General features: G+C 38.3%; 1 protein-coding gene across 2 annotated transcripts in view; it reads left to right on the top strand.

Moving 5' to 3' along the window:
- The window catches only part of ANKRD45 (ankyrin repeat domain 45), a 57562-nt gene that overhangs the window by 5742 nt on the left and 26186 nt on the right, over positions 1 to 25634 (top strand). For both annotated transcript variants that reach the window (XM_048225109.2, XM_026509336.4), the window contains exon 2: positions 3973 to 4333. In XM_048225109.2, coding sequence (XP_048081066.2) covers positions 3973 to 4333 — 361 coding nt within the window. The remainder of the gene's footprint in view (positions 1 to 3972; positions 4334 to 25634) is intronic.

Here is a 25634-nt window from a genome sequence, read left to right as displayed (position 1 = left end):
CAATACTACATTGTATTTGAAAGTTGCTAAGAGATTAGATCTTAAAAGTTTGCATCACAAGAAAAAAACTTTTGTAATTATGTGGGGTGATGGATATTAGCTTACCATGGTAATCATTTTATAATATGTACATGGATCAAATTATTATGCTGTATACCTTAAACTAATATGAAACGATTAAAAACAACAGCAGAAAATATGTCAAGATCGTAGGATTGAGCAGCTGATTGGCAGAGCCTAATTTATAATCTCACCCCCGCCAACCTTGTGGGGAGATGGAGAGGAGGAGGGTCTTGCCTCTTTGGCTTACATAGTGGAAGGTTAGCTTTATCTCCCACTAGGAATCTCTAAAATGGAGATTGGGATTCTTTAAGAAAGTGTATCTATGTGCGTGTGTGTGTGTAGTGTGTACGTGTGTGTGTATATGTATTGGGAGGGTGGAGAGTTAGATGCTAGCACTCAAAAGGAGTGTAAGTTTTCTCTATTCTGTAAAATGAAGGAATTAAATGAAACAATTTCAAAGATAAGGTTTGGGCCACATCTTATGGCAGAGTCATGGCTGATGGGCAAACAACTCCCCTTCCCAACCCTATCTATCTTGCTTGCTTCTATTATAAAGACAGGAAAATTGAGAAACTTGACTTCTTTTTTTTTTGTTTCTTTTAAATATAGGGATACAATCTGGCCTTTGTTAGGGTTTGTTAAGAAAGAATTTGTTTTGGGGCGCCTGGGTGGCACAGCGGTTAAGCGTCTGCCTTCAGCTCAGGGCGTGATCCTGGCGTTATGGGATCGAGCCCCACATCAGGCTCCTATGCTATGGGCCTGCTTCTTCCTCTCCCACTCCCCCTGCTTGTGTTCCCTCTCTCGCTGGCTGTCTCTATCTCTGTCAAATAAATAAATAAATAAAATCTCAAAAAAAAAATTTGTTTTGCTTTCCTTTTAAAAAGGATGGATGGCATAGCTATCCTTTGGAGGATTCCCCCATTTTCCTGCCACAAATGCAGATGTGTTCCCCCTTCTGGAGCACTGCGTGTTATACGCAAATAATGAATCATGGAACACTACATCAAAAACTAAGGATGTACTGTATGGTGACTAACATAACATAATAAAAAATTATTATAAAAAAATGCAGATGTGATGCCAGGAGTTATGACAGTCCTCTTGTCACTATGAGGCAACAGCTGTGATGATGAAAGTCTTACACACTATGATGGAATAGAAAGATAGAAAGAGCTTGCATCTATATTTTTGAGCTGCTGAATCGTCTCCACCTTTAAATTTCTTGTTATGTGAAAAAATAATCTTTTACTTGTAAAAGTCAGTCTTATTATTTTTCTGTTATCTGTAATCAAAGAATTCCTAACTTCAACAGCTTACAAGTATACACATTTAGTGAGGGTAGAGATTAATATAAGGCTATGGTAGATAGAGATGTTATTCTGTCTAACTAGTGTGCCCTTCCTTCTGCCTTCTGAGTGACCAAATCTTGCCCATTCGTTCTGGCCCAGCTTAATGCTGTAATTTTTACAAAATATATGACTCCATTTATTCCATTTCCTGTGTCTTCCCCCCCTACCCTCCTGCCAGAAACATGATCCTGAATCTTGTGTGGAATCTTGCTTTTCTTCTTTTTAAAAAAATAGTCTTACTGCGTCTATTTGCATTCCTAAAACATCCATTTTAATTGCTTTGAACTTTACAAAAATTTATCTTGATATATATAATCTTATGGATCTATTTTTCCCATTAATGTTATATTGCTAAGATTCATTCATATTATATGCTTTAGTTATTTATTGCTGCATGACAAATTACCCCCAAATGTGGTAGCTTAAAATAGCACACATTCATTATCTCCCAGTTTCTCTGGCTCAGGAATCAGGGCACAGCCTAGCTAGATCTTTCACTTTGGCATCTCTCACGAAGCTACAGTCAAGGTGTTGCCAGTGACTTCAGTCATCTCAAGGTTCATCTGGGGCAGATCCACTTCCAAGCTCCTTCTGTGGTTGTTGGCAGAGTTAATTAAGTTCCTCATGGGCTAATGGATTGAAGGCTTCTGTTTCTTACTGGCTGTTGGCCAGAGGTTGCCCTCTGTTCCTTGAAAGGTGGCCCTTTCCATCATACTACATGAGAAGAGCCAGGGAGAGAATACCAAGACAAAGTCACAGTCTGCTATAACCAAATTGTGGCAATGACATCCCATCACTGTTGCTGTATTCTCATTAGAAGAAAGTCACTATGTCCAGGCTGCTTTCAAGGGGAGGGAATTACACAAGGGTATGAATACCAGGAGACAGGGTGAGAGTCACTGGCAGCCATGTTAGAAACTGCCTACCACATGGTATCACTATTATTTATTCATTTTAACTACTATATACTATTTTGTGTGACTATGCTACAGTTTATGCTCCTGTTCTTGGGCTTTGTTTTCCTGCCCAGGATTTTTGCTGTTATGAATAGTGATGTTACAAACATTCTTATACATATGAAGGGGAATGTACTACTTATACATACGAAGGGGAATGTACTACTCTTTTCTGATTCACTACCAATTTAATATGTGTTCTGCCAGAGTGAGCATGATTAATTGATTAATTAATTGATTAATTAATTGTTCCTGGAATTAATCTCATCCCTTCTGAACTCCCATAGCATTCTTCATGTCTTATGATACTTAGCACTTATTACCTTTTGTGCATGTCATATTTTCTCCCTTAAAATAGTAAGTCGTTGAGGGCAGGAAATAAATTTGGTTCTTCTTTGTAATTTACATAGTGCCTACACAGCACTTGGTACATTAGTAAGCTTTCAGTAAGCATCACTGAATGAATAATTCTGTCTAAATGTCAGTGCCTAGGTTTTAAAGTTTTAATCTGGCTCCAATAATCCCTCTGTATTTTTCACTTTTCCCCAACATGGACCCTTGTTTAGGCAGGTGAATCTCTTTAGCATTCTCTTTCAATCTTTTCCTAATAAATTTAGCCACATTGATCTGTTTCTTCTGTTCCTGTTGAATTTACTGTTTATATTACACATTCAGCATTTTAGTGTATATTCAGGCAGTGTGCACAATTGATTGCATGGATGAAGTGTCCTATTTTATGATTATTTTCAACCATTTAAGTACTTTTTTTTCAAGTCTACCATTCGATGATGTTTATTAAATTTATAGGGTTGTGTGATCATCACCATACTTGTTTTAGAGACTTTCCATCCCCCTGGCAGTTCTCCTGTGCCTATTTCTGGGGGCCGTCCCCACCCCCAGCTCATGACAACCACTAATTTGCTTTCTGTTTCTATAAATATGCCTCGGAACATTTTGCGTCAATGAAATCCTACAATGTGTCTTTTACGTCTGGCTTCCCTCACTTTTCATGGTGTCTTTGAGGTTCATCCAAGCTGTAGCATGTTTGAGCAGTTTGTCCCTTTTTATTGTCAAATAAAATCCCATTCTAAGGCTATACCAAGTTGTGTTCATCCATTCACTAATTGAACATTTGGATTGTTTTGAGTTTTTTGGCGATCATGAACAATGCTGCTGTGAGCATTCACGTATAAGTCTTTGTGCAGACGAATCTTTTCATTTCTCCTGAATAGACACCCAGTAATGGAACTGTTGTGTTGTATGTTACACTAATGCTTAGCTTTTGAAGAAACTGCCATACCATTTTCCAAAATGGCTGCGCCATCTTTCATCCCCATCTCACCAGCGCATGAGGGTAAAGTTCTCCCACAGGCCTGCCAAACTTTTTATTGTCTTTTTGATGATAGCCATGCCAATAGGTATATTGCCAGTTAGGTATCCCATGGTGGTTTTGATTTGCATTTCCCTAATGAACCAGTTAAGTATTTTTATCCCATCTATATTGTCAGTTGACTGAAGAAATAAGCAGATAAACAAATATTGATTTGTTTGCTTAGATTAGTATTATTTTTTGAGTAATTACTATTACTTTTTCTTGGCCTCAGGTATTTTTGGAGTTAATGGAGCCAGAAGGACCTCCAGAATCAGAGAGTTCAGAAAAATCAGTATTTTTCTCACAGCAAGAAGATGATGAAGAAGAAGAAGATGAAGAAGAAGTGAAAGAACCAGAGGAAACAGTCACTCTTAATCCTCTCTTACAACCTGCTCTCACAGGGGATGTAGAAGGTTTGCAGAAGTTTTTTGAGGATCCTGAGAACCCTCATCATGAACAGGCCATGCAGCTACTCTTGGAAGAAGACATCGTTGGGAGAAATTTGTTGTATGCTGCTTGTATGGCTGGGCAAAGTGATGTGATTAGAGCTTTGGCAAAATATGGTGTGAATCTGAATGAAAAAACCACCAGAGGTATTTTGTCTTTTTTCTCTCATTGATATTACTTATGACTACCTAAAGATGCTATGTACCATCTCTAGTTGGATAAAGTTGATGTGCCTGCTTTATGTCTTGCATATATATGTATACATATGCATGAATGTGTGAGTATGTGTATGCATGTTGGTATAGTATATCATAGAAGTTAAGTACACAGACTTCACTCTTTTTTTTTGAGAGAGAGAGCCTGCATGTGCAGGTGTGAGTGGGGGTGGGGAGAGAGAACCTTTTTTTAATTTAAATTCAATTTAATTAACATATTATATTGTTAGTTTCAGAAGTAGAATTTAGTGATTCATCAGTTGCATATAACATCCAGTGCTCATTACATCACTGCCCTCCTTAATGCCCATCACCCAGTTACCCCACTCCCCCACCTCCTTCCCCTCCAGCAACCTTCAGTTTGTTTCCTAGATTTAGAGTCTCTTATGCTTTGCCTCCCTCTCTGTTTTCATCTAATTTTATTTTTCTTTCCCTTCCCCCTATGTTCCTCTGTTTTGTTTCTTAAATTCCACATATGAGTGAAATCATATGGTATTTGTCTTTCTCTGTCTGACTTATTTCCCTTAGCATAATACCCTCTAGTTCCATCCACATTGCTGCAAATGGCAAGATTTCATTCCTTTTGATGGCTGAGTAATATTCCACTTTATATATCCACCACAACTTCTTTATCCATTTGTCTGTCAATGGACATCTGGGCTCTTTCCATATTTTGGCTATTTGTGGGCATTGCTGCTATAAACATTGGGGTGCATGTGCCCCTCAAATCACTTTGTTTGTATCCTTTGGATAAATATCTAGTAGTGCAATTGTTGGTCACAGGATAGCTCTATTTTTTTTAAAGATTTTATTTATTTATTTATTCGATAGAGAGAGAGATGGAGAGAGCATGAGCCAGGGGGAGAGCCAGAGGGAGAAACAGACTCCCCACTGAGCAGGGAGCCCAACATGGGGCTCCATCCAGGAACCCTATCATGACCTGCCGAAAGCACACTCTTTTTTATTTACTTATTTATTTTTCCGAAAGCACACTCTTAACTGACTGAGCCACCCAGGTGCCCTGAGTAGCTCTATTTTTAACTTTTTGAGGAACCTCCATACTGTTTTCCAGAGTGGCTGTACCAGTTTGCATCCCCACAAACAGTGTAAGAGAGTTCCCCTTTCTCCGCATCCTCGCAAACATCTGTCATTTCCTGACTTGTTAATTTTAGCCATTCTGACTGGTGTGAGGTGGTATCTCATTGTGGCTTTGATTGATATTTCCCTGATGCGAAGTGATGCTGAACATTTTTTCATGTGTCTATTGGACATTGTTATGTATTCTCTGGAGAAATGTCTGTTCATGTCTTCTGCGCATTTCTTGATTGGATTTTTTTGTTTTTTGGGTGCTGAGTGTGATACTTTTTTTTTTTTAATAGATTTTGGATACTAGCCCTTTGTCTGATAAGACATTGCAAATATTTTCTCCCATTCTGTAGGTTGCCTTTTAGTTTTGTCAACTATTTCCCTTGCTGTGCAAAAGCTTTTTATCTTGATGAAGTCCCAGTAGTTCATTTTTGCTTTTGTTTCTCTTGCCTTTGGAAACGTGTCTAGCAAGAAGTTGCTGTGGTCAAGGTCAAAGAGGTTGCTACCTGTGGGGCGCCTGGGTGGCTCAGTCGTTAAGCGTCTGCCTTCGGCTCAGGGCGTGATCCCGGCGTTCTGGGATCGAGCCCCACATCAGGCTCCTCTGCTGTGAGCCTGCTTCTTCCTCTCCCACTCCCCCTGCTTGTGTTCCCTCTCTCACTAGCTGTCTCTATCTCTGTCAAATAAATAAATAAAATCTTTAAAAAAAAAAAAAAAACAACAAAGAGGTTGCTACCTGTGTTCTCTAGGATTTTGATCGATTCCTAGCTCACATTTAGGTCTTTCATCCTTTGAGTTTATTTTTGTGTATGGTGTAAGAAAGTGGCCCTGTTTCATTTTTCTGCATATGGCTGTCCAATTTTCCCAACACCATTTGTTGAAGACACTGTCTTTTTTCCATTGGATATTCTTTTTTTTTTTTTTTTAAGATTTTATTTATTTATTTATTTGACAGAGATAGAGACAGCCAGTGAGAGAGGGAACACAAGCAGGGGGAGTGGGAGAGGAAGAAGCAGGCTCCTAGCGGAGGAGCCTGATGTGGGGCTCGATCCCAGAACACCGGGATTACACCCTGAGCCGAAGGCAGACGCTCAACCGCTGTGCCACCCAGGCGCCCCTCCATTGGATATTCTTTACTGCACTGTTGAAGATTAGTTGACCAGAGAGTTGAGGGTCCATTTCTGGGTTCTCTATTCTGTTGTTCTCTATTGTCTATTCCATTGACCTATGCATCTGTTTTTGTGCCAGTACCATACTATCTGGATGATTACAACTTTGTAAAAGGTGAAAGATTTATGCGATCTGAAGAGAAACCAGAGTATGGATGATTACAACTTTGTAACACAACTCGAAGTCCAGAATTGTGATGCCTCCAGCTTTGGTTTTCTTTTTCAACATTCCTTTGACTATTTGGGGTCTTTTCTGGTTCCATACAAATTTTAGGATTGTTTGTTCTAGCTCTGTGAAAAATGTTGATGGTATTTTGATAGGGATTGCATGGAATATGTAGATTGCTTTGGATAGCATAGACATTTAACAATATTTGTTCTTCCAATCCATGAGCATGGAAAGTTTTTCCATTTTTTTGCATCTTCCTCAATTTCTTTCATAAGTGTTCTGTAGTTTTCAGAGTACAGATCCTTTACCTGTTTGTTTAGGTTTATTCCTAGGTATCTCGTTGTTTTTGGTGAAATTGTAAATGGGATTGATTCCTTGATTTCTCTTTCTTCTGCCTCATTGTTAGTGTATAGAAATGCAACTGACTTCTGTGCACTGATTTTATATCCTGCAACTTTGCTGAATTCCTGTGTCAGTTCTAGCAATTTTTTGCTGGAATCTTTTGGGTTTTCTACATAGAGCATCATGTTGTCTTCTAGGAGTGAAAGTTTGACTTCTACATTTTTAATTTGGATGCTTTTTATTTCTTTTTGTTGTATGATTGCTGAGGCTAGGACTTCTGGTACTATGTTGAGCAACAGTGGTGAGAGTGGACATCCCTGTCGTGTTCCTGACCTTAGGGGAAAAGCTCTCAGTTCTTCCCCATCAAGGATGATATTCACTGTGGGTTTTCATATATGGCTTTTATGATATTGAGGTATGTTCCCTCTATCCCTACACTGTGGAGAGTTTTGCTCAAGAAAGGATGCTGTGTTTTGTCAAATGCTTTTTTTCTGCGTCTATTGAGAGGATCATATGGTTCTTGACCTTTCTTTAATTAATGTGGTGTTTCACGTTGATTGATTTGCAGATGTTGAATCACCTTGCAGCCCAGGAATAAATCCCACTTGGTCGTGGTGAATAATCCTCTTAATGTTTTTTTAGCTAGTATCTTGGTGAGAATTTTTGCATCCATGCTCATCAGGGATATTGGTCTATAATTCTCCTTTTTGGTGGGGTCTTTATCTGGTTTTGGGATCAGCGTAATGCTAGCCTCATAGAATGAGTTTAAAAGTTTTCCTTCTCTTTCTGTTTTTTGAAACAATTTCAGAATAGGTATCAATTCTTCGAATGTTTGATAGAATTCCCCTGGAAAGCCCTCCAGCCTTGGACTCTTGTTTGTTGGGAGATTTTTGAAATTGACTCATTCAATTTCTTTGTTGGTTATGAGTCTGTTCAGGTTTTCTATTTCTTCCTGTTTCAGTTTTGGTAGTTTATATGTTTCTAAGAATGTATCCATTTTTTCCAGATTGCATAATTTGTTGACATATAATTGCTTATAATCTCTTATAATTGTTTGTATTTCTTTGGTATTTGTTGTGATCTCTCCTCTTTCATTCATGATTTTATTTATTTGGGTCCTTTCTCTTTTCTTTTTGATAAGTCTGGCTAGGAGTTTATTGATCTTTTTTTTTTTTTTTTTAAAGATATTATCTGAGAGAGGGAGACAGAGACAGAGCAGGAGGCAGAGGGAGAGGGAGAAGCATGAGCAGAGAGGGAGACAGAGACAAAGCAGGAGGCAGAGGGAGAGGGAGAAGCATGAGCAGAGAGGGAGACAGAGACAAAGCAGGAGGCAGAGGGAGAGGGAGAAGCAGTCTCCCTGACTCAAGGCTCGATCCCAGGACCCTGGGATCATGACCGGAGCCAAAGGCAGATGCTTAACCCCTGAGCCACCCAGGTATCCCAGAGATTATCGATCTTATTAATTCTTTCAAGGAACCAGATCCTAGTTTTGTTTATCTGTTCTACTGTTTTTTTATTTCTATATCATTGATTTCTGCTCTAATCTTTATTTTCTTCTCCTGCTGGATTTAAGCTTTATTTGCTGTTCTTTTTCCAGCTCTAGGTGTAGTGTTAGGTTGTGTATTTGAGACTTATCTTATTTTTTGAGAAAAGCCTGTACTGCAATATACTTCTCTCTTATGACCACCTTTGTTGCATCCCAAAGGTTCTGAACTGTCGTGTTTTCATTTTTATTTGCTTCCGTGGATCCTGGTCAACCCATTCATTCTTTAGTGGGATGCTCTTTAATCTCCATGTATTTGTGGTCCTTCCAAATTTTTCCTTGCAGTTGACTTCAAGTTTTAAAGTATTGTGGTCTGAAAATTTGCATGGTATAATCTCAGTTTTTTTATACTGGTTGAGACTTGATTTGTGACTCAGTATGTGATCTATTCTGGAGAATGTTCCACATGCACTTGAGAAGAATGTGTATTCTACTGCTTTACGATGAAATGTTCAGAATATATATAGCAGAATATATCTGTTAAATCCATCTGGTTCAGTGTGTCATTCAAAGCCCTTGTTTCCTTGTTGATCTTCTGCTTAGTTGATCTGTCCGTTGCTGTGAGTGGGGTGTTGAAGTCCCCTACTATTATTGTATTATTATTAATGAATTTCTTTAATTTTGTTATTAATTGGTTTATATATTTGGCTGCTCCCAAGTTAGGGACATATATATTTATAATTGTTAGAGCTTTTTTTGGACAGACCCTTTTACTATGATATAGTGTCCTTCTTCATCACTTATTACGGTCTTTGGTTTAAAATCTAGTTTGTCTGATATAAGTATGGCTACTCCAGATTTCTTTGGATGTCCTTTGGCATGATAAATGGTTCTCTACCACCTCATTTTCAATTTGGAGGTGTCTTTGAGCCTTACATGAGTCTCCTGTAAGCAGCATATAAGATGGGTCTTGTTTTTTTTTTCTTTTTTAATCCATTCTGACACCCTATGTCTTTTGATTGGAGCATTTAGTCCATTTACATTCAGAATAATTATTGAAAATTATGAAGTTAGTGCCATTGTGTTACCTGTGAAGTCACTGTTCCTGTAGATTGTCTGTGTTCCTTTTTGGTCTATGTTAATTTTGGGCTGTCCATCCACTGAAAGGATCCCCTTTAATATTTCTTGCAGGGCTGGTTTAGTGTTCACAAATTCCTTTAGTTTTTGTTTGTCCTGGAACCTCTTTATCTCTCTTTCTATTCTGAATGACAGCCTTGTTGGATAATATGGGCTGTATTTTTTTCCCATTTAGCATGTTGAATATATCATGCCAGTCCTTTCTGGCCTACCAGGTCTCTGTGGAAAGGTCTGCTGCCAACCTTATGTTTCTACCCTTGTAGGTTAAGGACTTCTTGTCCTGAGCAGCTTTCAGGATTTTCTCTTTTCTCTTTGAAATTTGCAAGCTTTACTATTATATGTCAAGGTTTTGACCTATTTTTATTGATTTTGAGGCGGGTTCTCTGTGTCTCCTGGCCTTGAATGCCTGTTTCCTTCCCCAGATTAGGGAAATTCTCAGCTATAATTTGTTCAAATAAACCTTCTGTCCTTCAGAGAGAGAGAACCTTAAGCAGGCTCCACACCCAGCATGGAGCCCACTGCTGGGTTCAATCTCACAACCCTGAGAGCATGACCTGAGCCAAAATCAAAGAGTCAGATGCTTAACCAACTGAGCCATCCAGGTGCCCCCACAGATGTGTCTCTCTTAATTAGCTGTATGACCCGGGCAAGTTACCAAATTTTTTTGTGCTTCTGTTTCTTCTTCTGAAAAATGGGAATAATAGTTGTATTTTCCTTATAGGATGTTGTAAGGATTAAATAAGATAGTAAGTATAAATATCTTATCACAGTTGTTGGCACATAGTAAGCTGATATATAGTAAATCCTTAATAATAATATTGTTATCTTTTTCCTTTGAAGATTTTTTAGTTTTGCAGTCATGATCTAATTAGCTCTTTTTATTCAGTCACTTTTTTTTTCAGATTGCAAGTGTATTACATGGTCACTGTAGAAAATAAAAGAAAACAATGACCTCCAGCAAATAGGAAATATACATTTTCTTCAGGCTCACATGGAATATTTAAAAAAATTGATCCCGGGGTGCCTGGGTGGCACAGCGGTTAAGCGTCTGCCTTCAGCTCAGGGCGTGATCCCAGCGTTACAGGATCGAGCCCCACGTCAGGCTCCTCCACTATGAGCCTGCTTCTTCCTCTCCCACTCCCCCTGCTTGTGTTCCCTCTCTCGCTGGCTGTCTCTATCTCTGTCGAATAAATAAATAAAATCTTTAAAAAAAAAAAAAATTGATCCCAAGTAAGTCCATAAAGTCTCAACAAATATCAAAGGATTTACAGCATGCAGTCTTTGTTCTCTGACCACAATAAAAAAAATTAGAAAATAGTAACAAAAAGATAATTGAAAATCCCCTATAATTTTGGAAACAAAAGCACACTTTCAATCATCTATTGATCATAGAAGATACACTAGAACTTATGAAATATTTAAGTGACTACAGGATCACTCTGTTAGACCTGTGGAATAAAATTAAAATTAAAATTCTAGTTTAATACATATATTAGAATATAAGAAACATTGAAAACCATAAGCAAGGCATTTTACTCAAGGAGTTAGAAAAAAAGAACAACTGAGTAATCCAAAGAAAGTAGAAGAAAAATAGGAAAAAAGTAGAAGTGAAGTAATGACATTGAAAATAAAGAAACAATAGAGAGGATCAACAAAACCAAAATCTGGTTTAGTGAAAAAGACAGAGTTGAAAAATATTTGATAATATTTGATAATTTTTGAAATTTGATAATATCAGAGATGTGGAGAGCATAAATAATATTTAGAATTTTAAAAGATGGAGCATACACACAGGAAAAACTAAGACTTAAAAAATCATTACATATGGGTTCCTGGGTGGTTCAGTTAGTTGAGCGACTGCCTTCGGCTCAGTTCATGATCCCAGAGTTCCAGGATCGAGTCCCACATTGGGCTCCCTGCTCAGGAGGGAGCTCCCTCACCCCTCTCATGCTATCTCTCACTTTCTCTCTCAAATAAATAAATTCTTTAAAAAAAAATCATTACATCCATCGACTGATGAATGGATAAAGAGGATGTGGTGTGTGTGTGTATGTGTGTATAATGGAATATTACTGGGCCACCAAAAAAGTTGAAATCTTGCCATTTGCAATGATGTGAATGGAGCTAGAGTGTATTATGCTAAGTGAAATAAGTCAGAGAAAGACAAATACCATATGATTTCACTCATGTGGAATTTAAAAAACAAAACAGATGAATAAATGGGAAGGGAGGAGAAAGAGAAAGAGACAGAGAGAGAGAGAGAGAGGTGGAAACAAATCATAAGAGACTTAACCACAGAGAACAAACTGAGGGTTAATGGAGGGAGGTGGGTGGGGGGATGGGCTAGATGGGTGATGGGTATTAAGGATGGCACTTGTGATGAGCACCAGGTATTATATATAAGTGATGAATCACTGAATTCTACTCCTGAAACCAATATTACACTATATGTTAACTAATTAGAATTTAAGTAAAAAGTTGAAGAAAAAATCATTAGAATATATTATAAATAATTTTATGACAATACATTTGAAAACTTGGATGAAATGGACAATTTTCTTATAAAGTATAAATTACCAAAATTAATTCAAGAAAAAAATAGAAATCTTGACTAGATCAATGGTTATTTTGAAAAAAATGTATAAGTAATAAAAATAGGCCTCTTTCCCCCACCCCCACCAAACTCTGGGCTCAGACATTTTAAAAGGTAAGATTTGCTGCACTTTTAGGGAAAGGTAATCTCTAGCTTATACAATGCCCAGAGAATATAAAGAGAGTTGAAAAACTGCTCAACTTATTTTATGAGAGAAACAACTTTTATAGCAAAACTGGTTAAGGACAATAGTAGAAAGAAAAATTATAGGCCAATCTCATTTAATAACAAAGATGCAAACATCTTAAATAAAATATTAACAAATTGAATCTAAGATTGTGTAGTACAAAATGTAATATACTAGGTTGGGTTTATCCCATTAATGAGAGGTTGATTTTAACATTAGAAAAAATATTTGTATAATTCACTACATTAAAGGACTAAATGAACAAACCACATGATAATTTCAAAAGATGTAGGAAGTCTTTTGAAAAAAAATGTTGCGCTCATCCATGATGAATGCTCTTAGGGACATAGAAACAGAGAAATCTTCCTTAATTAAGGCTCTCTATCAAAAACCTGAAGCAAACTTACCTAGTATTGAATCTTTATTTATTATTTATTTTTTTTTTTTTAAAGTAGGGCATGAAACCCAATGTGGGGCTTGAACTCACGACCCTGAGATCAAGACCTGAGCTGACATTATGAATCAGACACTTAACTGAGAGCCACCCAGGCACCTCAGTATTGAATATTTAGAAGCATTCTTTAAAGTCAGAAACAAGGGGTGCCTGGGTGGCCCAGTCACCTAAGCGTCTGCCTTTGGCTCAGGTCATGATCCCGGGGTCCTGGGATCCGCTTGTGCTCTCTGTCACCATTCTCTGTTGCTCTCTCTCTCTCTCAAATAAATAAGTAAAATCTTTCGAAAAAATAAAGTCAGAAACAAGACTAGGATATTCACTATCATGGCTTTTTTTTTTTTTTAATGATTTTATTTATTTATTTATTTGTCAGAGAGAGAGAGAGCACGAGCAGGGGTAGGGGCAGGCAGGAGGAGAAGCAGGCTCCCTGCTGAGCAAGGAAGTGGACCCGGGACTCCATCCCAGGACCCTGGGATCATGACCTGAGCCAAAGGCAGGCACTTAACCGACTGAGCCACACAGCCATCCCTATCATGGCTTTTATTAATGATTAGAGTGGCAGTCCTAGCAAGTGCAGTAAGATAAAAATAAATAAGAGACATAACACAGTACTCTGCTGGAGCTGGCTTTTACCAGCTCTTGCCAGCTGATATTTTAAATTTCTGGGGTTTTGTAAATTGGTTAACATCACATTGTTAGGTTAAAGTTGGCCATGTTAGGAGTATATATCATGGAAATTGCTAATGGTACAAATCAGGGGTTTCTCCCCAGAGAAATAGTGGTAAACATTTACCAGCAAACTGCTGGATATAAGGATTTAAATCCAAGGGAATCTACTATTAGTACTAATAGAATTTAATTTAGCAAGAATATGGACATAAGACCAATACCCCAGATCAGCAGCTTTCTATATACCATCAACAATCAAATACAAACTGAGAAGCTGACCCTAAATTTCAGTGGAGAAATGATGAAATATTTAATGTGTGGAGAACAGTGGTTATTAATCTGGAAAAAAAGTTAAATTAGATACTTACCTTGTACCATGCACAAAAATCAATTACAGGTTTATGCAAGATATGAATGTGAAAATAAAAAGCTTCAAACTTTGTGAAAGATAGAGGAGGATTGTTATATTCTTGAGATATCACTCAATACCTTAAAATAAGACATAAGTGCAGAACCATTAAAAGAAACGATATCTATATCTTATATATATAAATTTAAAATTATACACAAAAGATACTGTAAACAAAGTGACAAGGTAACACACAGACTAAAGAGGATATTTGTAATATCTTTTCAACCCACAAAGGATATATCTACTTAAGACCATCTCCTAATCAATAAGAATGATTGAACCCAATAGAAAAATAGAAAAAGGACAGGAACAAGCAATTAATTCATGGAAGAGAAATGTTCATGGCCAAAAAGTATATAAAATGTCAACTTCACTATTAAAGATGCAAATTTAAAAAACGAGCTATCACTACTTGTTAGATTGATAAAAATTTTTAGTATCTGTGTATGGTGTAAAAAAGTGGTCCAGTTTTCATTCTTTTGCATGTTGCTGCCCAGTTTTCCCAGCACCATTTGTTGAAAAGACTGTCTTTTCCCCTTGAATATTCATTCCTGCTTTGTCAAAAAATTAATTGACCAAATAATGTGGGTTCATTTCTGGGTTTTCTGTTCTGTTTTATTCATCTATGTGTTGTTTTTTGTACCACTACCATACAATTTTGATCACTACAGCTTTGTAATATAACCTGAAGTCCAGAATTGTGATGCCTCCAGCTTTGCTTTTTTTTTTTTTTCCAGGTTGCTTTGGCTCTTCAGGGTCTTTCATGGTTCCATACAAATTTTAGGATTGGTTGTTCTAGCTCTGTGAAAAACGCTATTGGTATTTTGGTAGGGATTGCATTAAATGTGTAGATGGCTTTGGGTGGTATAGACATTTTAACAATATTGGTTGTCCAATCCATGAGCATTCAAGTCTTTCCATTTCTTTGTGTCTTCTTGAATTTCTTTCATCAGTGTTTCATAGTTGTCAGAGTACTGGTCTTTCACCTCTTTGGTTAGGTTTATTCTTTCTTCTTCTTCTTTTTTTTTTTAATTTTATATATTTATTTGACAGAGAGAGAGGCAGTGTGAGAGGGAACACCAGCAGGGGGAGTGGGAGAGGGAGAAACAGGCCTCCCGCTGAACAGGGAGCCCGATGTGGGGCTTGACCCCAGAATGCTGGGATCATGACCTAAGCGGAAGGCAGATGCTTAACGACTGAGCCACCCAGGCGCCCCTGGTTAGGTTTATTCTTAAAAATGGTTTTTGGTACAATTGCAAATGGGATTGATTCCTCGAGTTCTTTTTCTGCTGCTTCATTATTGGTGTATAGAAATGCAGCAGATTTCTGTATGTTATTGTTGTATCTTGTGACTTTACAGAATTCGTGTATCAGTTCTAGCAATTTTTTGGTGCAGTCATTTGGGTTTTCTATATAGAGTATCGTGTCATCTGCAAATAGTGAAAGTTTGGCTTCTTTTGTGCCAATTTGTATACCTTTCATTTCTTTATGTTGTCTGATTGCTGTGGCTAGGGCTTCCAGTACTATGTTGAATAACAGTGGTGAGAGTGCGCATCCCTGTCTTGTTTCTGACCATAGACGAAAAGCTCTCCGTTTTTCCCATCAGGAATGATATTAACTGTGGGTTTTTCTTATATGGCCTTTATTATGTTGAGACACGTTCCCTCTAACCTACTACTTTGTTGAGAGTTTTTATCATGAATGGATGTTGTACTTTGTCAAATGCTTTTTCTGCATCTATTGAAAGTGTCTTATTGTTCTTATCCTTTCTTTTATTAATGTGGTGTATCACATTGACTGAACCACCCTTGCAGCCCAGGCATAAATCCCAATTGATCCTGGTGAATAATTCTTTTAATGTACTGCTGCTGGTATTTTGTTGAGAATTTTTATATCCATGTTCGTCAGGGATATTGGCCTGTTGTTTTCTTTTTTAGTGGAATCTTAGCTGGTTTTGGTGTCAGGGTAATTCTGGCCTCATAGAATAAATTTGGAAGTTTTCCTTCCATTTCTGTTTTTTGGAATAGTTTGAGAAGAATGGTATTAACTCTTTAAATGTTTGGTAAAATTCACCTGTGAAGCCATCTGGTCCTCGACTTTTGTTTGTTGGGAGATTTTTATCACTGATTCAATTTCCTTGGTGGTTATCATTCTGTTCAAGTTTTCGACTTCTTCCTGTTTCAGTTTTGGTAGTTTATATGTTTCTAGAAATTTGTCCATTTCTTCCAGGTTGTCCAATTTTTTGGCATATATTTTTCATAATCTACTCTCATAATTGTTTGTATTTTTGTGGTGTTGGTTATTATTTCTCCTCTTTCATTTGTGACTGTATTTATTTGAGTCCTTTTCTTTTTGATAAACCTGGCTAGGGGTTTATCAATTTTATTAATTTTTTCAAAGAACCAGCTCCTTGTTTCATTGATCTGTTCTATTGGTTTTTTTTTAGTTTCTTTATCATTTACCTGCTGTAATATTTATTATTTCCTTCCTCCTGCTGGCTTTAGGCTTTGTTTGTTGTTCTTTTTCTATCTCCTTTAGATGTAAGGTTGGGTTGTTTATTTGAGATTTTTCTTGCTTCTCGAGGTAGGCCGGTATGGCTATATACTTCCCTCTTGTGACCAATTTTGCTGTATCCCAAAGGTTTGGAACTGTTGTGTTTTCATTTTCATTTGTTTCCATGTATTTTTTAAATTTCTTCGATTTCCTGGTTGACACATTCATTGTTTAGTAGCATGTTTAGTATCATCTGTTTGTACAATGGAATATAACACAACAGTTGAAAGGAATGAACTAGTTCCTTGGGTGTTAAAGTGGATAACACTTAAAAACATAACACTGAGACAAAAAAATATTACAGAAGCATTCTCTAATGAATTGGTTACTAGCATGGATTTTAGAACCTGGGTTAGTCTTAGCTTTGACACTAACTTAGCTATATGATTTAGGCAAATTATATAACCTTTCCATGCTGTGGTCTCTTCATCCATAAAATGGGAATAGTAGTAATTTCTAAAAACCATACTATGTAAAAAAGAAAATGATAGCACCAAGTCAATATATGATAGCATGTCTCTAATACTATTCCAGGGAGGTGGTATTCTGACTAATTGACATGAGTACTGACATCTTCTTGTTAGTTACTTTCCAATGTGTGGACATAACCGTATAGTTTTTCAGAGCTTGATGATGTGTTTTTTTTTTTTTAATGATTTTTTATTATATTATGTTAGTCACCATACAGTACATCCCCGGTTTCCGATGTAAGGCTCGATGATTCATTAGTTGTGTATAACACCCAGTGCACCATGCAATACGTGCCCTCCTTACTACCCATCACCGGTCTATCCCATTCCCCCACCCCCCTCCCCTCTGAAGTCCTCAGTTTGTTTCTCATAGTCCATAGTCTCTCATGTTTCATTCCCCCTTCTGATTACCCCCCCTTTCTTTATCCCTTTCTTCCCCTACCGATCATCCTAGTTCTTATGTTCCATAGATGAGAGAAATCATATGATAGTTGTCTTTCTCTGCTTGACTTATTTCACTTAGCATTATCTCCTCCAGTGCTGTCCATGTTGTAGCAAATGTTGAGAACTCGTTCTTTCTGATAGCTGAGTAATATTCCATCGTATATATGGACCACAACTTCTTAATCCAGTCATCTGTTGAAGGGCATCTCGGATCCTTCCACAATTTAGCTATTGTGGACATTGCTGCTATGAACATTGGGGTGCATATGGCCCTTCTCTTCACTACGTCTGTATCTTTGGGGATGATGTGTTTTAAGATAATTCATTTCTTCCATCTGATTTCATGCTCATTATGAAGCACTTAGCAGAGGAGATTCCCAAGCAAAGAGTTGAAGGTATATCCTGAACTAGTAAATTAAAGGGAACCATGGCTTGATGATTTGGGAAATTTTAGGCCCATCTAGATAGCAAAGACCTTAAAATTAGGAGGTTCATTGTCAGAAAAGCATGCTCTACAGAAAAAGCGGAGTGTGTGACTCTACAACTCTTTTTGACATGTTGGAAAGATCAAAATGTCATAGTATTTAGACACAAGAGATTAATTAAGGGTATGACTGAAGGTACCCCTTAATGAAACTGGAGAGCCTCTAGAAAGCCCAAGGGCATTGTCCCTTAGCCATCTCAGCAGAAGCCATAAGTAGAGAAGAGAATATGTCAAAAGAATTTGTGAATCTGACTTCTGTCTAATGGAGTGAGTTGAATCCCTATCATGTCCAAAGGAGATCTGCTAAGTTCTTGAGACCTTTATAATAGCAGAAACTGCCAGCTTGGACTGAAAGGGATGGAGAGAATATAAAATGAAGGAAAGCTGTTGGACTCCCAACATTTTACTGTCAGGAAGCAGGCTAATAAATTGTTCAGCTGCAAATGCATGCTACCTTGCATGAAAAAAGGAGGACAGCTCAGAGGGCTGAGGGGTCAAAGGGTGAAGCCAAGAGCCCAGAGGGCAGAGATGAGAAGCAAGAATTGTCCTAGGTTTTGAAACTGATGGAGTTTACCTAGCTCCATTTCAGAACTACTTTGGACTGGTGACTCTGTTTTACCTTACATTTTTACCCTGTTTGAACCAGAACTCCTCCTATATACCTGTTTTCCTACAGCTGTTGTATCCTTCCACTGTTGTATGTTGGGAGTAGATAACTTGTTTCTTTTGTTTCATATATTCATGGATGGAGAAGAATTGTGCCCCAGTAATTATACTTAATGGATTATATCCAGAGCCTCATCCACATGTGATTTGCATGATTTTTAAAGAGATTTTATTTATTCATTTATTTTTATTATTTTTTAAAGATTTTATTTGTTTGTCAGAGAGAGAGAGCGAGCATAAGCAGGGGGAGTGGCCGGCAGAGGGAGAAGCAGGCTCCCCACTGAGCAAGGAGCCTGATGCGGGACTCAATCCCAGGACGCTGGGATCATGACCTGAGCCGAAGGCAGATGCTTAAGCAACGGAGCGACCTAAGCATCCCTATTCATTTATTTTTATGGGGGGGGGGGTAGGGGCAGAGGGAGAGGGAGAGAGAGAATCCCAAGCAGACTCCACGCTGAGTGCAGAGCCCAACATGGGGCTTGATTCCACGACTCTGAGACCATGACCTGAGCAGAAATAAGACTCACAAGTCCAATCGACTGGGCCATCCAGGCACCCCTTACATGATTTTGATAATGAGATTTGAGACTTTTGAGCTGATGGTCATTTAGGTGAGATTTTAGACTTTGAATTGATGTTGTAATAGGATGAGACCTTTGGGGCCTTGGGATAGATTGGATATATTTTGCATTTGGAAGGGATGTGAATCTTTGGGGGCCAGTGGGTGGCCAATGAGTAGACAGAACACCTCCGCTGCCCAGCATGTCCATGCCCTAATTCCTGGTACCTGTGCATATGCTATCTTACATAGCAAAAAGACTTTGTAGATTGTTAAGATTATGTGATGCAGGCAGACCAGATCCAGAGACCCAGAGGGCATCCTGCCAGACCAGCCAAGATGGTCCCTGACTGCACACAGGATAGAAATCAAACATGAGCCAGCAAGAGGTGAAAGAGTTTATTAAAGGTATAGAGAGAGTGCAGGTACAGTGTCTGGGAGACTCAGAGAGGCAAGGAGTGAGTCTCATCTTTGCTTGGGGTCTGGGGTTTTTACTGAGGATTATGGTCTGGTCTAGATGTCCTCTCAGGCATCCAGGAGCTGGTTAGAACCAAGACGAGGGCCTAGGTATCTTTCATAAGTCAGTTATTCCTTGGAGTCAGGGCATCTTGGCGTCCAGATGTCTACCTCTGGTGGTCTGAAATGAGCATAGGATGACTTCGTCCACTCATTCTCACCTGGTCCTTCCTCAGATGTTATCTATTCTAAAGAAATCATTAGCTCCTTGTCCCTTGCAAGGAGGACATACACTATTTGCATTATGAGGCATACGTAAATTGGAGGTGGAGATGCTAGCAAGAATAGAAGCAGGAAAAGGAGCAAAAAGCAGATTTTTATGGAGTCCTTCCATTTCCCTATCTCATATGGACTTTAAGTATTTTTTTTTCTTTTAACTAGTCTTCACACCCATGACCCTGAGATCAAGACCTGAGCTGAGATCAAGAGTCAGACACTTAACTGACTGAGCCGCCCAGGCACCCTCATATGATCTTTAAAATAGATTAACCTAGATTTTTGAGGGGGTCAGTCTAATCATACAAGCCTTTAAAAGTAGAGGACTTTTTCCAGCTGGGAGTAGAAGAGATTTAGTAAAAGAAGTCCGAGAGATCTGATGCATGAGAAAGTAGCGTTGCTGGTATGCAGATACAGGGAGAAGGTGACAAGGAACGCAGGCCACAGGCAGAGTTAGAAGAAGCTCCTGACGGCCAGCCAGCAAAGAATCAGACCTTAGCCCTCCAACCTCAAGGAACTGAATTCTAAATGGGCTAAATGAATTCCTAAATGGGCTTGGAAGCAGATTTCCCTGCAGTCTCCAAATAAGAGCCCGGGCTGGCCAACACCTTGATTTTAGCCCTCTGAGACTTAAGCCACAGTCTCAGCTGAACCATGCTGAACTTGGACTTCTGACCTACAGAACCATGAGATAATAAATGGGTATTATTTTTAGTTGCTAAATTTGTGGTAATTTGTTTTGGTGGCAAAACAATACAACAATCTCCTCAGCTAAATCTTCTAATGACATTTGTTTCCAATGCAGACTTTTTAAAAAGATTTTATCTATTTATTTGAGAGAGAGAGAGCGAGCTCGAGCACAGAGGGAGAGGGAGATGCAGACTCTCCGCTGAGCAGAGAGCCCTAGGTGAGGCTTGATCCCAGGACCCTGAGATCACCACTTGAGCCGAAGGCAGATGCTTAGCTGACTGAACTACCCAGGTGGCTTTCCAGTGTAGACTTTCTTATAGAGAAAGGAATGAATAAGGGGTATTCTGAGCATTATGTGTGATAATGATTTGGTGTTCCATGAGGATGATTTTATAAAAGCAAGTATGCATGAACTGGCCAACCTACCGGTCAACTTGACAACTTTTATTTTAATCATTGAAAAATAATGAATTACATTAAAGTTTACTAGTAAATTTATTGTTTGGTTTATATGATTCAGTTCCTGTGAGCTTTGTTCACCTGGGAGAACAGATCAAATCAAGGATTTTGTGTGTGTGTGAGAACATTTTAGTTCTACTCTCAGCAAATTTCAATTATATAATGATTATCAACTATAGTCACCATGTTATACATTTGGTCCTCAGGTCTTATTCATCTTCTGACTGAAAGTTTGTACCCTTTGACCAATCTTTTCCTATTTTCTCTACCTCTCAGTCCCTGGCAAGTACTTTTCGACTCTATTTCTATGAGTTCAACTGTTTTTGTTTTTTGTTTTTTTGCTTTTTGTTTTTTGTTCTTAGAGTCCACGTATGTGATACTGTGCAGTATTTAGCTTTCTCTGTCTTATTTCACTTAACATAGTGTCCTTCAGGTTCATCCAAGTTGTTGTAATGACAGGATTTCCTTCTTTTCTTAAAGACAATAATATTCATTGTGTGTGTATATGTCAACACCGATGATGTATTGGAGCATAAGAAGCCGTTGGCCTAGAATTAAAAGACTTGGTTGAAGGACTACTGTATAGATGTCTCTATAAAGTAAGAAGATGTATGCCATTTATTTGTGGATGATACTCAGAAGTGGAAAGGAAAGAAAATGGTTTTCAAGGTGATTGATGGATCATGATTGCTTTCACAATTTCCTTTCCTATTAAGTACTGGAGAATTGGACACTTGTTCCAAAAGAAGGAGGAGGATAAAACAGTTCTGATAGTCTCAGCTCTCTGTACTCCTGACTTCTGGTCTGTTGGGAAGTGCCTTGTTTTCTTCTTGAGTCAAGAACAGGTCTCTGCAGTTTGCAGTTCATTGATGATGGAACCTCCTCTGGTTCTGGCAGAGCTTTGGTCACTAAACCTGACCATACTCAAACAAGTGTGACCAGAACTAATTACCATTTTAAAATTTGTCTCCCCATGCAATCAGCAAACATTTATTAAGGGTGGAAGAATAGCCGGGTCTTATGCTGGGAATTGGGGATAGAAAGATGAATGAATTCAGGCTTGGACAAGTTGACAGTTTAGCAGAAAACAGATATGTAAATAAATAATTACTATATGGTGGGATAAAGTATGAGACAGCTTAGAGGACAGATAATTCAACTTTACCTGGAAGTATTGGACATGGTCAGGGAAGGTTTTACAGAGGAGGTAATATTTCTTTTGAATGCTGAAGAATGACCAAGAGTTTACCAAAGGAGAGTTGAGGGGTAGGGCATGGTGGGTGGTATAGTAGTCACAGTATCGGATTTTAGTGTTACAATATTGCTCATATTCTGGCATACTTGCCCACTGTTTTAGGTAACTGAAATACTAGTCTTTTTATAGGTGTATTTGGTATTTAAAAAAATGAAATCTGAGTCACTTATGGATTGAGAACAATAGTAATGATTTAATTGCTCAGTGTATACAAATAGTCAAACCGAAGTCTACAAATTTAGATAGTCCACATTGTGATTTTGCCAAATTTCTGTTATAAGAATAATTTGAGTCCAAAAACTTCCCAACTAAGTAAACTGTGAATCTCATGCTTTTGAAATTGCTCAGAAAACTGAAATGGAATCTTTCTCTGTACATGAAGAGACTAAAAAAGACAAATGTGAACCAGCAAAGTTTTCTCTGTGGAAAAAATTACAGCTTTCTTCTTTTTTTTTTTTTTAATTTAGAGAGAGAGAAAGAGCGAGGGGTGGCAGAGGGAAAGAGGGACTCTTAAGCAGGCTCCATGATGTGGGGCTTGATCTCACAACCCAAGATCATGGCCTGAGCCAAAATCAAGGGTTGGATGCTTAACTGACTAAGCCACCCAGATGCCCCTACAGCTTACTCTTAATAAAAAGATTGCAGTGTTTGCAAAAATCAAAAAATTGTTCAGAGATCTCTCTCTCTCTTTTCAAATTAGAAGTGAGATAATTTGAAGGAAAATACATTGTGTTGTGGTGCCTGGGTGGCTCAGTTGGTTAAGCAGCTGCCTTCGGCTCAGGTCGTGATCTTGGAGTCCCAGGATTGAGCCTGGCATTGGACTCCCTGCTCAGTGGGGAGTCTGCTTCTCCCTCTGCTCCTCGTCCTGCTCTCATGCTCTCTCTCTCTCAAATAAATAAATAAAATCTTAAAAAAATACTTGATATTAGTTTATAACCACTTCCAACTAATGTTGAGTGAGAAAAACTTCAATAGCTAAAAAAATTTGTACAAAATTATCTTGGTGATACCATTGACACACTTAGAAAAATTAATGTTTCATTTGAAATTTTCATGATTAATTACATTTATTTTTATAGTGTTTGCTTTTTTATCCTTAATTTTTGTTAGTTTTTTTTTTTAAGATTTTATTTATTTATTTGTCAGAGAGAGAGAGGGAGAGCACAAGCAGGGGGAGCGGCAGGCAGAGGGAGAAGCAGGCTCCCCGCTGAGCAAGGAGCCTGATGTGGGACTGGATCCCAGGACCCTGGGATCATGACCCAAGCTGAAGGCAGATACTTAACTGACTGAGCCACCCAGGCATCCCAATTTTTGTTCGTTTTATCTGACAATTTATATTGCTAATAGAATGAAAATATATACTTAACATTTCTATTTCATACTTATGCTTTTTCGATATCTTATGTTTATACATTTTCATGAATGTATTAACATTAAAATGTATTAAATGGTTTCACTAATTAAAAAAATGAATTCTGAACTCCATTTTATAAAATACCAGTATTAATATTAAGTAAACATTAAGTTTATGCTGGAATTATTTTATTCCATTACTGTAATTACTATTTCAGGTAGAAAAAAACCCAGCATATGCAAAGTTGTAGAGACATGAAACATGATTGGGGGAATTCAGAGAGTGGTACTGGGGTGGAAGGCAGGTTGGGAGAAATATTCTAGATAGGTGAGTATTTTGTTCCATGGCCTATTATTTGTTTTTGACTCATCATCCCTGTTCTTGGACTTTGACCTCACCCTATACCTTCATTAGCTTATAGCAACCTTGAGAAAAGTACTTATCTTCTCTGCGCTTTTGTTTTCTTACGTATAAATGAGAACAATGCTAGTGCCTACTTCATAGGACGGAGTTCACAGCTGTGAAGCACATAGAACGGTGCCTGCACGGAGGAAAAGATTCCTTTTCTTGTCTGGTCTTTTGCCTTACTATGAACTACCTGCTCAGTTGACTCACTCTGTATTTAGTAACCAGTAATCCTCTACAAAGAGATCATTTTTTCTCTTACAATTAACCCCAATCCTTCTCTGTTTATTTATTTTTTATTTTTTTTTTAAGATTTATTTATTTATTTATTTGACAGAGAGAGAGACAGCCAGCGAGAGAGGGAACACAAGCAGGGGGAGTGGGAGAGGAAGAAGCAGGCTCATAGAGGAGGAGCCTGATGTGGGGCTTGATCCCATAACGCCGGGATCACGCCCTGAGCCGAAGGCAGACGCTTAACCACTGTGCCACCCAGGCGCCCCCCCTAGTTCTGTTTATGATACTTTTCTTCCTACTGGGATTTCTAACATATGGCCCTCTGTATCCGTCTCCTGGGATCTGACGCTCATTGCCAGCGTTATGGGAGGACTTTAGGAAAATCCCTTTCTCTTCTGGATGCTTTTGATATCGTCTTACGTAAATGTTTTTCTTCTTCTGGGAAGACAATGGGGTTAATGTACTACAAGGATCTGTTTCTTTCTAGAAAACAGACCATCTCCAACAAGGGGAGAAAACATGTAAAGGTGTTTTAAAAACATGCAAATTTTTTGTTAAAAGCCTCTGTTTAGAAATCCTTTCTTGTTTTTAAGCTATGTATATTAAATAGGAAAAAAAAATCAGTGTTACCAGTGGCCTGTAACTTCAGCCTTGAGAAAAGCAATGTAAGGAGCCAGAACATCTCATTTGGAATGGCCTATTGCTCATGTGAGCAGCGTCTTGTCTGTAATGTCTCCCTCCCCCAGCAAATCAGGGACCCTGGATCTTTTTTTTCTTTTTTTGAAGATTTAATTTATTATATTTGACAAAGAGAGATAGCTAGTGAGAGAGGGAACACAAGCAGGGGGAGTGGGAGAGGAAGAAGCAGGCTCCCAGCGGAAGAGCCCAACGTGGGGCTGACCCCAGAACGCCGGGACCACGCCCCGAGCCGAAGGCAGATGCCTAATGACTGAGCCACCCAGGCGCCCCAAGGGACCCTGGATCTTTTGGCTGATTGAAGACTTCTGTCTTCAGGCAGAAGGCAAAAACAATGAGAGTGATATCAGGGTATTTCTTTTTTATGTAGAGGATAGAGGCTCAATGAAATTCTTGGGCCACTCTCTTATCTTTTTTTTTTGAAATTTCTCGTTTGTTGTGATATTAAGAAAAAAAAAGTTGGGTCAAAGAGGAGAGGTAATTCCAATTTTGGCTGATCCTGGAGTGGTTCACTTGATGTTCCTTTTGATTCC

Source organism: Ursus arctos, unplaced genomic scaffold (assembly GCF_023065955.2).
Source record: "Ursus arctos isolate Adak ecotype North America unplaced genomic scaffold, UrsArc2.0 scaffold_2, whole genome shotgun sequence".
NCBI lineage: Eukaryota > Metazoa > Chordata > Mammalia > Carnivora > Ursidae > Ursus > Ursus arctos.
The sequence above is the reverse complement of the archived record's forward strand: the minus strand, read 5'-3'. Positions and strand labels throughout refer to the sequence as shown.